This window comes from Hippocampus bargibanti, linkage group LG17 (genome assembly GCF_051943395.1).
Source record: "Hippocampus bargibanti isolate YZ-2025 linkage group LG17, ASM5194339v1, whole genome shotgun sequence".
NCBI classification, from domain to species: Eukaryota; Metazoa; Chordata; class Actinopteri; order Syngnathiformes; family Syngnathidae; genus Hippocampus; species Hippocampus bargibanti.
In genome coordinates this window covers 7,243,482-7,260,478 of record NC_142750.1, presented here as the reverse complement: position 1 = coordinate 7,260,478, position 16,997 = coordinate 7,243,482, and the positions used below count along the sequence as shown (strand labels likewise).

The window sequence follows — 16,997 nt, the reverse complement described above, 5'->3', positions numbered from 1 at the left end:
CAGATCAAAATCAACCGGGTATGTTCGAGCAACCCGCTGGAGTTTGGCAACAAGGATACAAAGGTCATACCTCCAAACCCACAAATCAAATTGGCTCATTGTGTTACAAAAAAAAAAAAAAAAAAACACGTGCATAAAAATGAAGTTATTTGCAAATCATGTTCAACCCCATAAACCTTGTTTACACAAATAATCATTAACTTTTATGGCAGTCTACCACTATGTTACATAACCTATTCTTTTAAGCAACGTTCGCTGAACCTTCCGGGAGGGCGAGAAGACATGATTCTTTCTTCATGTCCAAGAAACGATGTCGATTGAGTGGTCGTCGAATGGTCTTTAAAACCATAGGACTGTTTGTCAATAAGAGGTGGACCTTGGCCGATTTTCTTTTATTTGTGAATGACACCCAGCTGATCCGGGTCACTCTGTTCACCTATGTTCTTCCAAGCGGGTGTTTGATGAGCATTCCGACTCCTTTTTTGCTAACTGTCCCAGCTTTTTTTGTGAAGAATGTGTCAGAGCCGTAAAATTATTTAGTCATTATCCCCCCCCCCCCCCCAAAAAAAAAAATACAGGTTATCTGTTTGAACCAGAAATATCTTGACATTGTTTGATAAAAACAAATATTGAACTTCACACAACATCCCAACTTCATTGGAATCAAAACAACAACAAAAAACACAAAATGATGTTTGTATTTTATTTGATACAGACGGACGCTCCCAAAATCACAAACGAGATACGTTCCGAAAGGTCGTTCGTAAAGTGAATTCGTTCATAAGTTGCTTCAGTGCTATATTTTGTATGGAATGTATGTTTAAGGTTTATATAAGTATGTTTAAAGCTTGTATCAGTAACCTGCTTTGTACTAAAGAAAAAAAAAAATCATAAAATATATGCTCTCTAAAGATATGTACATGTACAAGTGGAGAGAATACTACATGTTACTACTGTCACGATCTGGTTAGCGACCAATAGGTGCCGCTGTTGGCCCCACCTGCACCTGCATAGGTGTTGGTCGTTCCAATCAGTGGCAGTTAAAAGGACTCCCGGCACGACCATTCGTTGTCGGGTCATTGTATGTGTTTGCTTCACCCTGTCGGATTTTGTTCCTGCTGACTTCATTTAATACAATTTGTCAAGTACACACTGCTGCTCCCTCCTGCCTGCTTTTTCGGGATCCACCACCATTACCACCATGCAAACTGTGACAACTACAAAAATGTTTGTATGTACCATTGTTCGTAACTCGAATGTTCGTAAGTAGGGGCGTGTCTGTATTTCAAATGCAATGTGCACAATTGAACAACAAATGCCACAGAGTATTCAGTAAACAACCCATAAAATGTGAGATACAAAATTTCTCATTCTGGTGAGCAATTACAAAGACAAGGATTCAGGTCAGTAATTTGAATTTTTAAGGACCACCCTGAACTGCACTAGAGCATCACTCGCGTCTGACGGCGCACAGCTGGTGAGGGTTGGGAACGTTGGTGAAGCCCACCATGGGATGCAAATCCAGCTCTTCCTTGGAAATTCCCGGAGGAGGAGTGAACTGGAAGCGTTGAATGAGAGACGTGAAGAAAAGGAAGAGTTCCATCCGGGCGAGACCCTCACCCAGACAAACCCTGCGACCTGCAATATTATTGGACCACAATTTATTGAAATTTATTTTATGGGACTGGTAGGCTTATATATTGGTGCATGTACAGTATTTACAGTACTGGATGTATACCTGCAGAGAAGGGCAAAAAAGCATCCCTCATGACAAAGTTACCCTCCTTATCCAGGAAGTGTGAAGGGTTAAAGGTGTTCGGCGTCTCCCATTCACTCTCATCATAGAGGACGGAAGTCAGCAAAGGAACCACAACGGTGCCCTGTTTGTGAGGGAAAGACCAAATGAGTACACGGTGGATCCAAAGGACACACTTTTATTATTATTTTTTTTAAATGAAAGAATATTAATGGCTGAAACAGAAAACCCATCTGCAGGATTTTCTGATTGACAGATTTAACCTTGACTCATTCACTGCCAGACGATGTGCAAAAATATGTCCACTCCAAGTGCTAGGGTTTTTGTCATTTTCAATCAAATTGCAGGAAGCACAGAATATTGAGTTTTAGGACTATATAAGTATTCAATTCACCTCAAGAAACCGCAAACTCTCTTCTTTCAGCAGAAAAAAAATAAATTTGTCTGGGAACCAATTAAGTTCGTAAGTTGAGGTCTCACTGTATCTCCTAATTTATATAGCGCTTTCACAACAGCTGCAGCTGTAACAAAGTGCTTTACATAATAGTCAACATAAAGCAAAATAATAAACATACCAGTAACATAAATCTATGGACAGTTGTGCAATTTTAACAACTTTCCCCATATACTCTTTGACAAGACAAAAAAGGTATTATGAATTCTATGTCTGCCTGTCTATGGCATTTTTTTATCATGTGCTAGGATTAAAACTGTAGATGTTTATATTTATCACCCAATTTTGGGTGAAATATTCAAGACCGATTTTTTGGGGCTCATACTAATATTTATATGTGACCATGTGGCCCCACCATAAAAACAAGTTTGACACCTCACACAACAGGAAGTGACCTTTTTGATGAAGTAGCCCTGGAAGGTGATATCCTTTGTGGTTCGGTGCAAAATAGCCATGGGGACGATGTTGCTAAATCTCTGAATCTCGTGGATAACGGCGTTGGTGTACGGAAGTTTCTTGCGGTCATCGACGTCAATCGGGTTCTTTCCGATCACTTTTTTCAGCTCGTTGTGGACGCGCTCTGAAAAAAAATAATAATAATGAACGAAACCCACCAAGAATTTACACACACAACTCATCAACACAAAATATTTACATTTCAAGGACAACCGACACCTCCGGACAAGTTGCGCCCATAATTTGTAAAATCACTTCAAATGACTTCTACTGAGCGCATTGTACAAAGATTCCACCGCATATAGCTATATTTCACGTTTTAAGACTCACGCTGAATATTCAGGAAGTCTTGTTTTCAAGTTGATGACGATGCCCTAAGTGACGTCACGGAGGCAACGCCCGTGACCGAGAATGCGACACACAATGCATTTTGGGTACTTTTTTTCGTCTGAAAACACAGAGTTGATCGCAAAATTAGAAGGACAATTACATAAATAACGCGATGGTGAATCGTTGTGTATCGCAGCCAATTGCGGTAACACGCATAAAGAAGGTGTAAGTTTACACAAATTCCCAGTGGACAAATCAGCCCATTTCCAATGGCACTTGTACACCATCTTGTGCATTTTCTGGGCGCTACATTGGAGTCCAGACGGTTCGAATTGATACGGAAGGACTTCTTTAATCGATTGCAAACATTTATGCTTTCCTCTTCAGAACTATTTGATGATGCTATAATCATTTTCCCATTTGCAATGGAAAATAGAAAGAAAGACCATCCTATTGACAATAAAAATGGTCGATTGTTCCATTTCACAAATACTGTAATTGAAAAGCCGTGCAAGCGCAAATTGGAACAAAGAGCCGATTGACTGCGAGCCGCTAAGTGTCGGCTCTCAGTCGTACAGGAGTGGTCCATCGAGGAAAAGGTTTCCGCAGCCGTCATCTGTTCTATCTTTTGGATGCACTCATTTTGTCTGAAGGGTTTTACCGGTTTGAAATAGGTAGGAATTTTGTGTTGCCATAGAACAATTTTTAGTTTTTCAAAAACCCCTGCAATATCAGGTTTTTGACTGTGAGGTTTTTGACACCTCTGCCCGTGTGCCCTACCTTGTATTTCTGGATATTTGGCCATGATCAGCAAGCCCCATTGGAGTGTGGTGGAGGTGGTGTCGGTACCGGCAGCAAACAGATTGCCCACGACGAAACTCATGTTTTCCTCAGTGAAATGGCTCGCCTCAACACCCTCTTCCTAAAAGAAGTGGGAAAACGTGTCGAACGCAACCCAGTCATTGATAGAGAATAGACAGAAAATAAGTTAGCATATAAAGGTTTCATGCTTAGAAGGCCCACAATGGAAGCACAGAAAATCTGGGGTCAATCTGAGATGAACTGACACAGCCTGTTAAACTGTCATCTTCATGTAGGAGATCTGGCATTGGACTAATTTACGACTTGGGCAACTCCTTCACAGGAAGAGCTCATTAGCCAGGTTACAAATCTATCAGTGCATGGAAAGGACAACCAATATAAATTTTAATGTTCTGTTGTTTTAGAGTTGTTAGTGCTTGGGACATACAGGACCATGTTATTCAAATCAAAAATACTATGTTTTACTAATGAGTCACTTAAATTTGCATAAACTCTTAATAAATAGCTTGGCAGAGGGCTGCAGAAGTTGGGCGTTGGTCATGAATGGCGACGTCCCCTGCCGGCAGTAAAAGACAACCTTCCTGTGTTCGAGCCTTTGTTCACAGTGGCAGACCGAAAATCTCTGACAGTCATAAAGCCACACCTCTTCTTTTTGCTTGCGGACAAAAAAGCAGTCGACAAGCCCCGTGCACAATTCAGGGTTGAGCTTGTCCTTCCGTTGACGCAGAAGCTCTTGGATGTCCTTCGCTTGCTTGTCACGGTTGCTGAGAAGTAATTTCCGGGGTTTGACCCAATAGAACAAACGTGGGAACATGTTGTAGAGCTGTGAAAAAAAAGGAAATTATTACATCAGAGATACCCAAGAGAATTTGTAAATTGCACGTGTCAATGATTTTTTTTTTTTTAAATTGCAGCCATTTTTGTTGTGAAGATTTCAGAGCCCTCACAAGACTTGACAGAGAAGGAAAAAAATGCAAACATAGAGCTCACCCGTATAGGTAATGAACCAAAAATGCGAACGGACTCATTGTTTCGTTTCACCATGGCTGTGAAGCGAGGATCACTGTATTCGAATCGATTCCCATACACGATGGAGCAGATGATGTTGGATGTTGCCCAACTCAACGGAGAAGTCGTATTGAATGGTTGTCCTGAAAGAAATATTAGTTGACTTCCAAGTTGCTCTCATTTCAAAATCATTGACGTAAAAATATGGCTGCATAATTGCACATGATTAAATATATCGATGAAAAAAGTAGTGGGCCTAAAAATGACCCTTGGAGCACACCACATTCAGTTTCATGTGTATTGGAGGAACATGAATCCACACCTCCAAATAAATGTAGTTGTTCTTATTTCAAAACAATTGACTTAAAATATGCCTGCACAATTGCACATGATTAAATATATTGATGTAAAAAGTAGTGGGCCTAAAATTGACCCTTGGTGCACTCCACAATAAATTTCATGTAAACTGGAGGAACATGTATCCACCGCTCCAAATAAATGTAGTTGCTCTTGTTTCAAAACCATTGACTTAAAAATATGCCTGCACAATTGCACATTATCAAATATAGAGACGGAAAAAGTAGTGGGCCTAAAATTGACCCTTGGAGCACACCGCATTCAATTCCATGTGTTCTTTGAAACATGAATCCACACCTCCAAATAAATGTAGTTGCTCTCATTTTAAAACCATTGACTTAAACATATTCCTGCATAATTCCACATGATCAAATATAGAGATGTAAAAAGTAGTGGGGCTAAAATTGACCTTTGGAGCACACCACATTCAGTTTCATGTGTACTGGAGGAACATGTATCCACACCTCCAAATACCTTTTGTATTTTTTATAATTTTCATATTTGACTTTAAAAAATGATAAGTTAGATACAGGTTGATATTTAAAACATTTGGTTTCAAAAAGTTCTCAGTTTTTTGTCTTGTGTACGATTAAATGAGATGAAGTCTACCTTGTTTTGCTGACTTGTCATGCTTTGGTGTTGCGGATTTTTTGTCGAACCACCAAAGTGGAAAGTTCAATTGCATTAGCACGTGTATTGTATTTTATATACCCTATCAAATCGCTTGTAATCTGCTGATATAAAACATTGACATTATCCAGTTTGAGAATACATCTCGATATAAAGCAAGAAAAACAACAAAGTACATCATTAAATTACCAGGACGCAATTGGACCATTCACCTTTATAACTCTCAAATATTGGAAGGAGATGGCTGCACTCCTCTAAGACTTTTTCCTGCGTCAGTCTTTTGCCCATGCCAAAGTCTCGCAGAGTAGTGAGGGCAAAACGTCTTAGTTCTTTCCACGAATCTCCATTGGCAAAAATAATGCCTGAGAAAGATATATATTTTTTAAATACAAGTGAAAATAAGTTTCTCGCTCAAGTGTTTGTTGAGACAAATTAAAAAAGCTGAGTGGCTGAGTAAGCCACTCAGAATGTGAAGATAGCGAATGATTTAGAAAGACTCCAAAGGCAACGCCGGGCGAGGTAGGTCACAAGTTGGATATGGATAGTGACCAAATGGGTCTACTTGCATCATTCGAGGTGTCAAAAAAAGCTAGCATTACTTCTGTGGAGTCGCACATCAACAAGAGTGACTCTGACAATCATGGCGAACTTGCCCAGATTTTCATTTCATTTCAGATACGGAAGATCAGAACTATATACGTATACAGTATATGTATAATACACACACACACACACACACACACACACACACACACACACACACACACACACACACACACACACACACACACACACATATATATATATATATATATATATATATATATATATATATATGCATATATATATATACACACACATGCAGTATATATATATATTTATACACACATGCAGTATATATATATATTTATAGATACTGTATATACACATATATGGTTGTGAAAATATGGCACATTTAGAAATATCAATAAAAAAATCAATCAATAAATTCAGAAAAGCACAGTGAAAGGACTTGTCTTACCGTGACCCCGACTGTTATCGTAAGCCATGGGTTGGATATAGCGCTCTCCAAACTCCACTGCATTGCCGACCAGAGCCTCTTTGACCGCTTTATATCCAGCCAGCACCACCGTTTTTCGGTTGCCCATGTAGACGGTGAACACTGAACCGTAACGTTTTGCCAGCTACAAAAAGAAGAGAAAAGGCCTTCGGGAGATGACTGAGGAAAGGAAGGAGTTACAGTAAAGTCTCGTTATATCGATATTCAAGGGAGTTTGAAAAAATATCGATATAACCGGGACTATCGATATATCCCACCCTGTTTGCATGTAATTTTCTCCGTGCGTGCATAGAAATAGTATCGATATAACCGGGACTATCGATATATCCGATATCGATATAACGAGACTTTACTGTAGTTGCACATTTACCTCTGATAGGCTTTTGTCAAGCCAACGGATATCCAGTTGCAGCAGATTGCCAACAAGTGGCAAAGGTCTCGGTCCTGGAGGTTCCCTTCTAGCATCCTGCGATGACTTTAAGTGTCCGGAGACAAAAACTAGGAAGAAAAGCGCAGCGATGCAGGCCAGCACCGGCGTGGCGCTGGACATAAGCAGGTGAGCAGAAGCCTCTGCCAAAATCGACATGCTGCCTTCAGGAGTGGACTTTGATGACTGCGACACCCAGAGGGCTGTCTTACTGTCTTTATTTGAAGCACTCCCTCACAAAACCAAGCCATGCCCACTTTGGCTCGGAAGGATAGCCTTTGCACGGTCGTTAACATTTAGAAGTGGGAGAACTGACCTGGACACGTACAAAGATATTAGACATTTGCATTGAATGGAATGATGTGACGTATTCATCATATGACTGCAAGATAACACCAATTTAGGTAGATAGGTAGATAGATAGATAGATAGATAGATAGATAGATAGATAGATAGATAGATAGATAGATAGATAGATAGATAGATAGATAGATAGATAGATAGATAGAGAGAGAGAGAGAGAGAGATAGATAGATAGATAGATAGATAGATAGATAGTTAGATAGATAGATAGATAGAGAGAGATAGACAGATATAGATAGATAGATAGATAGATAGATAGATAGATAGATAGATAGATAGATAGATAGATAGATAGATAGATAGATAGATAGATAGATAGATAGATAGATAGATAGATAGATAGATAGATAGATATCTAGTCTACAAGATAACAACAACTTATACAGATAGACAGACGGAGAGAGACAGAGATAGAGAGACAGATAGATAGCTTGCGAGCTAGATAGCTTGCTAGCTTGATAGGTAGCTAGCTAGACAGCTAGGTTTCTAGCTAGCTAGATAAATAGAAAAGAAAAATCGGCACATTTGTTCACATTTGGATAGAGCATTATTTAATGCAAAAAAAAGAGATGACGGTACATACATGTACAGTCAACAGAATGAGCTCCATACAGTTACATCAATGTCACATTTCCCTTATTAAATATCAAACAGAATATTTTACCACCAGCAGTGCGAACTCCAACTTTCCTTTTTCTGCGCCCAATTAGCATGCATGTTTGATTCGAGTCGGGCGCAGAAGCTACGCCGTGTGCAAAATACAATTTAAGAAAAATAAAACATGTGGGAGCGGGGTGGTGGGTGGGAGGCTTCACTTGGTAACTAATGTTTGTGGAATATCAGATATTAGGAAAGCCCTGCAAAAGCGTCTATGCCTCTCAATACACCAGAAATTGTATTGTATTAGCTCTAAACACAGAGAGATCACTGCTGTGAATAATTCCTATGTATAAGGAATACATACTTTTATTTCAAAGAGAAAAGAAGGCTTTTTCGGAATAGTCTCCGGATGCGGATTATAAAAGGAACAAACCATGGATCGATCATTCCCTGTTAGCGTAAAGGCATTTGAAGTGGAAAAAGCAGCTTGGAATGAAACACAAGCCATTTGTGGCTTGGCCTGAAGCACATCAACTAGTAATAAACTTTCTATATTGTAGCCTTTAAAGGACAACCGACACCATTTTTTTGTTTCCTAACTGACATCAGAAAAAGGTTTTGTAGCATCTAAAATACCCAAAACACGCAGGCTGATATTTTTAGTCAAATGCAAAACACCAATAAAAATGACTTAAAGTATCCCAAAACAACTTCAAAACGACCCAGAAAATGGCGAGTTTCAGAAGGTCCCGCCCCTTGTCCGTGACATCACACCAGGACGTCTTTGCCTTGCTGTAGAATCAAAACAATGGCTTCAGATTCGGAGAAGATGCTTTCTTGTTACTCATCCAGTTATGAATATGATTCAAATAGTTCTGAAGAGGAAAGCATAAATGTTTGCAATCGATTAAAGAAGTCCTTCCGTGTCATTTTGAAGCGTCTGGACTGCAATGTAGCGCCCAGAAAATGCACAAGATGGCGCCCAAGCTCCGTTGGAAATGGGCTGATTTGTTTGCTGGGAATTTGTGTCAACTAGAATCAAACAGTACTCTTGGTGCAACACACAACAATTCACCATCATGTTATTTATGTGTTTTCCTTCTAATTTCGCCATCAACATGATGTTTTCAGACCAAACAAAGTACCCAAAATGCATTGTGTGTCGCTTTCTCGGTCAGGGGCGTTCCTGACGTGACGTGACGTCAAGCATCGTCATCAACTCGAAAACAAGACTTCCTGAATATTCAGCGCGAGTCTTAAAATGTAAAATATCGCTATAGGCAGTGGAATCTTTGTAAAATACGCTCAGTAGAAGTCATTTGAAGTGATTTTACAAATTATGGACACAACTTGTCGGGTGGTGTCGGTTGTCCTTTAAGACATTGGTGCTATATACGTTACAGTATATAATACAGTATATATGATGTAATCCTCCCACGCACACAAACTTTTTTTTTTTCTTGCTCTCTAGTTTTTTTTTATTTTTGGTGTCACAGCCGTCACGTGTTAAAGGAGCACGCATTGAGAAATCTAGAGTGTGACCTGCAAAATGGACGCCGGTTTTTCCACTGTACCTAGACCGGACATTCAAAATAAAACAGTCTTCATTTTTTTCCCCTACATTCTCACACCCAATCAACTCTAAATGCTTTGTCCTCTGATTTATTTTTTCGTACAATTAACACGTTACTTTAACTCATTTGCTGCCAAACAATGTGCAAAAATGTGTCCCCCCTGCAAGAAAAACTAATGCTAATAGCTATAAAGCTGGATACCTAGCTATCTATTTGCTATCTATCTGCTATCTATTAGCTAGCTAGCTAACTTTCTATCTACTGTATTTGATTTATTCCATTTTTAGTGAACGCTGGCACATGTGGCTGCCGCTGCTCACCCACAGAAAAACTTATTCTGTGACTGTAAAGTGACCTTGAGAATTTTGAAAGGCGCTTATAAATGAAATGTATTATTATTATTATTATTATTATTATTATTGTTAAGTGGGGATGCACCGGGGTGAACACGTTTCTCTTTAGTAAGCAAAATTATACTTGTGAACGCTTCACAAAATTTAGACCGGTGTCAGATATATCGCAACACATTACATCGGTGCGCCACTGATGCAAATGAGTGCCGTGTGAACCCCCGTATAATCTTGCATCTAGCAATATTGAGAGACTTTGTTATTTTTGTTTTTCCCAAGATGGCGGCGCGTGAACACGCAGCGGCTCCCCTCTCCCGGCAAATTGGCGTTTTCATGTTTATTATGTTTGTTAAAGTCATTATAAGTGCCTCGCATGCTGGGTCCGAGAGGACAGTAATTTCATCTGTGCTGTATGTCATGCATATTAGCATATTTGTCAATAAAGCTGAGTTTGACTTGAAAGAGAGGCAATAAAAAACAAACCAAAAACAACCCGCCCCGATAATAATTCTCAGATTAGAATAAGGCTTTGAGGTGTGCGACAATCATTAATACAAAAAAACAGTGGTTCTTTTTCTTCAAGTACTTTGAAACATTAGCCTAAAATCAGGTTTTACATATCACGCGCACATATACACACAACATTGGACGCAACTCAGCAGCAATTCATGATTGCCTCGGAACTTAAAAAAGATCATAAAAAGGGTGAATAGCCAACACACTCCAAGTCTGTTACGCAACAGCAGTGTGACGCAATGAGTCCAACAAGACTGGTCACTCACTCAGATAAACGCAAACGTACGCACGCAGAGTGGGACGGATGGATGTCGGATGGATGTCGGATGGTTGTCGGACGGTTGTCGAACGGCCATGTGGGGTCTTACTTCCTCCTGCCTTCATTGCAGTGTTGGAACTGAGCGAAGCTGAGGAAGACCTGCTCCAGTGAGATTTGGCTCACGCAGTAGTCCTCAATCCGGTATTTCTCTTTGGCTGTCTCCAAGGTGCCAAACACCTTTGCAAGGAACACAGATGGTGTGTGTTTTAATAAATAAGTAAAAACATACATATATAAATAAATAAATGAAGAAATAAGTAAATCCGCACATAAATAAATACACAAAAATAAACACACAAATAAATACATAATAATAAATACACAGAAATAAAAAATAGATGAATGAATAAATACATAAATAAATGAATACAAATCACAATTTCTGAAAATTATGCCGTTTGTGTCGTCAACCAATCCCTAACTTGCAAAACTCCAGGCTAGCTTAATGCTAACGTAATGCTAGGCACAAAGGAGGGGCTAACAAAATCGATATTGTGTTGTCATCAAACACAAATAGTGGAGCTACAGTCTGATTAATAACAGTAATAATAATAAAAAAACCAAATAATAATAATAATAATTAATACTACTAGTACTATTACTACTAATAATAATATTGTTAGAATAATACTAATACTAATACTAATACTAATACTAATACTAATACTAATACTAATACTAATACTAATAATAATATACTCCTACCACTAATAATGATAATAGCTCCTGTGTTTTGTTGTTCTACTTCTTTCTTTCCTTTCCTCTTCCTTTCATAACTTTGTTGCTGTGTTACTTCCGGGTAGAGTAAACTCTGGCGCGAGTGGCTGCCGCTGCTCACCCGCACAAAAAAAAAAAAATATTATCCCGTGACCATAAAGTGTCCTTGAGAGTTTTGAAAGGCGCTTAGAAATTAAATGTATTATTATTATTACTACTAATAATGATAACAATAATAATATTACTACTACTACTACTACTACTACTACTAATAATAATAATAATAATAATAATAATAATAATAATAATAATAATAATAAACACACCCACAGGCACATTTTCTTTGTCACTGCGGAAAAGTTCATGCATCTCTCCCATTGAATTGCAACTGTGCAATTGCAATTGTTAACTTCTTTCAATTTTATTTAATATGTCAATCCGATATATTTTTTAAAAGTACATGCAAAGACATTCACATGCTCGGCAAAAGAAATACAGTAGACGCAAGGGTCATGTGTCTACTGGAGGTCACCCATTTCGCCAAGTGCACATTTCACTGTTTACAATACCTGTGCCCAGGTTAGCGTCCTGTCCGTCAAATGATAGTGGACCATGCCTTGGTGTTCATCCTTCATTTGACTTCCTGTAAGAGAACATATACCAAAGTCAAATCTTTGAAGCCATTACATATGAAATTAAGATGGAGACAAATCCATTTGTGTTCTTTAATGTCAGACCTGGGAAGGTGTTTTCGATGAAGTCTTTAAAAGGTTTCAGGTCACTATCCTCCAATTCGGCTTCGACGTGGACTTTAGCCAGCAGCGTGTAGCCGCTGCCGAATTTGCTCTTTAGGTGCTGCGGACTCCCGAGGCACTTGAACTGCCCGTTGACCATCACGGCTAGTCTGGTGCAGAGTGCCTCGCATTCCTCCATACTAAGGGAGGAAGCATGACGGCCATGTTTGTGAATTATTTTGAGTCCTTCCCTTAGTTTTGTTTATTATTTTGCTTTGTGTTGACTATGATGTGAAGTGTTTTCTTACTGCTGCATTTTGTTACTGATTCTGATTCTTAAGATCCAGCAACTCCCTTTTTTGTGACTTGGGATAAAATCACCCTTGACGCAAAAAGTATCCAGTGTGACTCTTCAACACAAAAAGTTTTCACCTTCAGCGGCACGCTTACCTATGCGAAGTGATGATGATGGCCTTGCCGGATTCCCGCGTGCGTGTTACAGCGTCCCACAGAAGCCTCCTGGCCACAGGATCCATCCCGGTAGAGGGTTCATCGAGGAAGATGACTGGAGGGCCACCGATGAGAGCCATGCCGGCGCTCAGCTTCCGCTTGTTGCCGCCGCTGAGTGGCAAAATGTTCACAAGTGAGATATTAGCCATTTGTTCTTCTTGCATCTGTGAAAGTGGATTTAAGATTTAAACGTGACTGAATCGCGCTTTGCGGTTAATTAATTTTGTCATAAATAATATCATTTTCACATTATTGTCGTCAGGACGAAAAGACACATAGCCAATCATGCATAATATTCCTAGAGATGTGTTTGTAAACTTGGAAAAGTAGTCACTCATTGACATGTGGGAAACTTTTGACCTCGGTTATGTACTTCCAAGGTTGGCGTGCCCAGGAATGTGCGCAGACGGAGCCTCTTATCGATTATTGATTTATCTTTTTAGTACGTAATTGGTCAAAAACGCAGCAGTGAGGGGAGGTGGTTTAAACATTAGAAAGACAGGCAGACAACAGTGGGATAGTTCAAAGGTAGACTGTAGACTGCAAGGTTAAAATATCCCATCAATCAGGCTCCACAAACAACCCGCACAAGCCATCAAACACTTGATGCAAAAAGCTATCAAAACAGAACGCAATTGATGAGGAACTAGATAAAATTATCACAGAGAAAGCACCTACAAGGGATTATTCCTTAAAATGGTGAAAGAAGGTTACGTTCCTCATCAACTGTTTAATGGTAAGGAAACTGGCCACTCCCTTCCAACAAGCCATCAACGACCATCACAAAGGTAAATAAAACGACTATTATACAGTACAGTTTATTTCTTTAATTATAATACCATAGCACATTTATTATACATAAAATAAGGTATATTTTGTGTAGTTTTAAGGCTTAAAAAATTATGTTTGATGGGGACCTGGGAACAGATTATTCTCATTTTAACGGTTTCCTAAGGGAAATAAATTTTTGGGATACACACTTCGCCTTACACTCTCTGTCTGGGAACCAATTAAGTTCGTAAGCCAAGGTATCACTGTATAACCACGCGCACTAATTGAGGATTTTTCCAAATTATAAGCAGTCACCTGTAGCTGCGGACCAGTTTATCCGCATGTGGCTCTAACAGCAGAGACCTCAGCACGTTCTCCACGCAGCCCGACACATATTTCTCGGGTATTCCTCGGAGCCTGGCATACATGCACAAGGTTTCTCTGCCCGTCATATGATCCAACACGGCGTCAAACTGAGGACAATATCCAATGCGCTGTTGCACCTGTGAAATGGAGGCGATGAAGCGCTGGTCAGACCTCTGACAATGTTATTCCCTCCTACAAGGTGGTAGCTTTTTCCTTTTACACAGCCGCCCCCATTTCAAGCTCAGATAACTCCAGACCCATATAAGTTAGGAATTAAGTCTTTTTTTTCTGATGAAAGAAGAGAATCTAAGATTTCTTATGCTACATTGAATGTTTGAGTAGTCCTGGAATTTGAGTGAATATGACAAAAACCCTGGCACTGGAGTGGATACATTTTTTGCACATAGTCTAGCCGTAAATAAGATCATTATTCTTCAAAGTGGCTAATTAGTTAATACACATTTTTGCTCTGTTTGTTTGTAACAGATAAACAGCCTGTCAATCATTATCATAAAGTGAAGGGATCTTCCTCACAAAGTAAAACATTTTGAGCGAGTTCAAATTTTGAGTGTGTTAAAATATATCTAGCAATCTGCCCAGTTAGTTTGCTGATGCTCAAGCTAGCAAAGAATATGGGGGGTGAGGTTTAGTGGAATAAAATTTAACAGTGTTTGCAGGAAACTCCTCCCAAAAAAATTCGAACAGGTGAATGTGCCCATGGCAGACCGTCAAAGCCTGCAAAGCCTTCTCTGCTGACCTAAAAATATCGGAATCACTGACTGATGTTAATTCTATTTTGTCCATGAATTATGATTAAATAATTCCAAATTGTCTTTCAGCTTCCTTTCATTACTTTTCCTCTGTTGCGCTTCCAGATGTGTGTTTTCATATTGAAGCATTTAACCAATCACATTTCAGCCATCATTAGTTAACAGGGTCAGAAATCTACTTGGGCGGCTTCAGAAACAGTTGTGACCCTGGATCATCAACTGTGTCGATCAAACTGTTGCGCTAACCAATCAGATTTCGAGTTGGCAACCCAAAATGACACCAATGCTTTCTTGGTCAAAACTGCTATTATTACTAGCCGCTAGTGACAAAGGGATACTGGCCAGAGCTAGCACACTGTATCAGTCGGGATCTGCATAAGCAAATATATTGTGTTGGCTTAATCGCAGCATTGTCAACCCACAATGGCTGAAGGAGGAGAAGAAATGGATTTGGTTGAAGGTTTACTGTGAAAGTCATTTTCAAGATGTCATTAAGAAAGGTCAGTCACTTATTTCCTTGCTAATGGTACCCTCTAGAGGACTCGTAATAAATCACACCACACTTTTTTCAGTCTGGATTGATTGAAACGTAGCACTACTGAAGGCCCAGCGATGAAATCCACGGCACACCACTGGAATGTGCAAATGCCAAAGCACAAATCTGCACCGGTTCACAACAGAATTTTACCATGTACCTTCTTTATGTCTCTCAGGATGCTATATCCATCAATGTAGGCATCCCCAGAGGTCACGCTCTCATCACCGGTCAACATCTTGAAAGTGGTGGTCTTTCCAGCACCGTTGAAGCCCAGCAAGCCAAAACACTCTCCTTTACCCACAGCCAAAGACAGGCGGTCTACAGCAAGAAGAGGCTGTCCGCTGCTGTAAACCTGAAGAGGAAAACAGAAAAATACCTTAACAGTCCCGTCCAAAAGAATTGGAAATAGGGGTTTGTGACTCTGGGGAAAAAAAAACTCTCCACATGTACAGTGATACCTCGGTTTATGAACATTACATTTATGAAAAAATTTACCTTGGCATACGAACTTTACCTTGGCATACAAACTTTTTTCGTACACGGAGCTGCCTCAATGAGTGATGTGTCATTCGCGAACGAGCCCGTTCTCCAAAAAGAACATGGCTTCTGACTTTTTTTGTCATCTATTCCCCACCCCAAGTCTTCGGTTAAAGCCACGTGATTGGTCAAGAACACAGCAGTTAGGGGGAGTGGTTTAAACATTAAAGAGACAGGCAAACGACAGTGAGAGTTTCAACTTTGATAGTTCAAAGGCAGAGTCTGGACTGCAAGGTGAAAATATCCCATCAATCAGGCTCCACAAACAACCCGCACAAGCCATCTGTGATGCAAAAAGCTATCAACCCAGCTAAAGAGAACACAATTGATGAGGAACTACAATTATCACAGAGAAAGCACCTACAAGAGATCATTCCTCAAGATGGTGAAAAAAGAAGGTTACATTCCTCGTCAAGTGTTTAATGCTGATGAAAGCGGCCACTCCATTCCATCAAGCCATCAACGACCATCACAAAGGTAAATAAAACCACTTTATTATACAATAGAGTTTATTTCTTTAATTAATTAATTACATTTATTATACATAAAATAAGGTATATTTTGTGTAGTTTTAAGGCTTAGAAAATTAGAAAGTATAAAATTATGTTTTAGGGCGACCTGGGAACGGATTATTCTCATTTTAATGGTTTCCTATGGGAAATTAATTTTTGGGATACACACTTTTCGCCTTACACACTCTCTGGGAACCAATTAAGTTCGTAAGCCACAAGTATCACTGTCCATTAAATCTCTTATTTTCCAATTCATACAGGGCCTGAAAAATAGGGTTGCAAACCTTGCTGAGCTCATGCAGAATAAGGGGGCTCCCGACCATGGATTCCACCATTGGGTGGCAATCAAGCACCCGCTTCCTCTCATCTGCAACATCTCTGTCCTCTGGAAGCAGTGCTGCGTCTCCTATAATGGAGAACTGACATACAAAAGAGGGGAAGAGCGAACCTTCACCAATTCATAAAATGTCCACAGGCATGTTACTATGAATGAAGACATGTCTCAAATCTTCAGTAGGGC

General features: G+C 39.6%; 1 protein-coding gene across 3 annotated transcripts in view; it reads right to left on the bottom strand.

The window, feature by feature from the left end:
- Positions 1-689: 689 nt before the first annotated feature.
- The window catches only part of abca3b (ATP binding cassette subfamily A member 3b), a 47,941-nt gene continuing 31,633 nt past the window's right edge, over positions 690-16,997 (bottom strand). The window contains exons 25-38 of one of the 3 annotated variants that reach the window (XM_089019238.1): positions 16,762-16,896; positions 15,586-15,780; positions 14,070-14,257; positions 12,924-13,094; positions 12,477-12,673; positions 12,309-12,382; positions 6,835-6,997; positions 6,026-6,175; positions 4,809-4,969; positions 4,462-4,641; positions 3,777-3,918; positions 2,606-2,790; positions 1,739-1,880; positions 690-1,638 (exon numbers count right to left, since the gene is read on the bottom strand). In XM_089019238.1, coding sequence (XP_088875364.1) covers positions 1,451-1,638; positions 1,739-1,880; positions 2,606-2,790; positions 3,777-3,918; positions 4,462-4,641; positions 4,809-4,969; positions 6,026-6,175; positions 6,835-6,997; positions 12,309-12,382; positions 12,477-12,673; positions 12,924-13,094; positions 14,070-14,257; positions 15,586-15,780; positions 16,762-16,896 — 2,271 coding nt within the window. In that variant the 3' untranslated portion in view covers positions 690-1,450. Of the gene's footprint in view, positions 1,639-1,738; positions 1,881-2,605; positions 2,791-3,776; positions 3,919-4,461; positions 4,642-4,808; positions 4,970-6,025; positions 6,176-6,834; positions 6,998-7,243; positions 7,615-10,191; positions 11,200-12,308; positions 12,383-12,476; positions 12,674-12,923; positions 13,095-14,069; positions 14,258-15,585; positions 15,781-16,761; positions 16,897-16,997 lie in introns of those variants that run through there. The other 2 variants (XM_089019237.1, XM_089019236.1) reach the window with 2 other exon arrangements.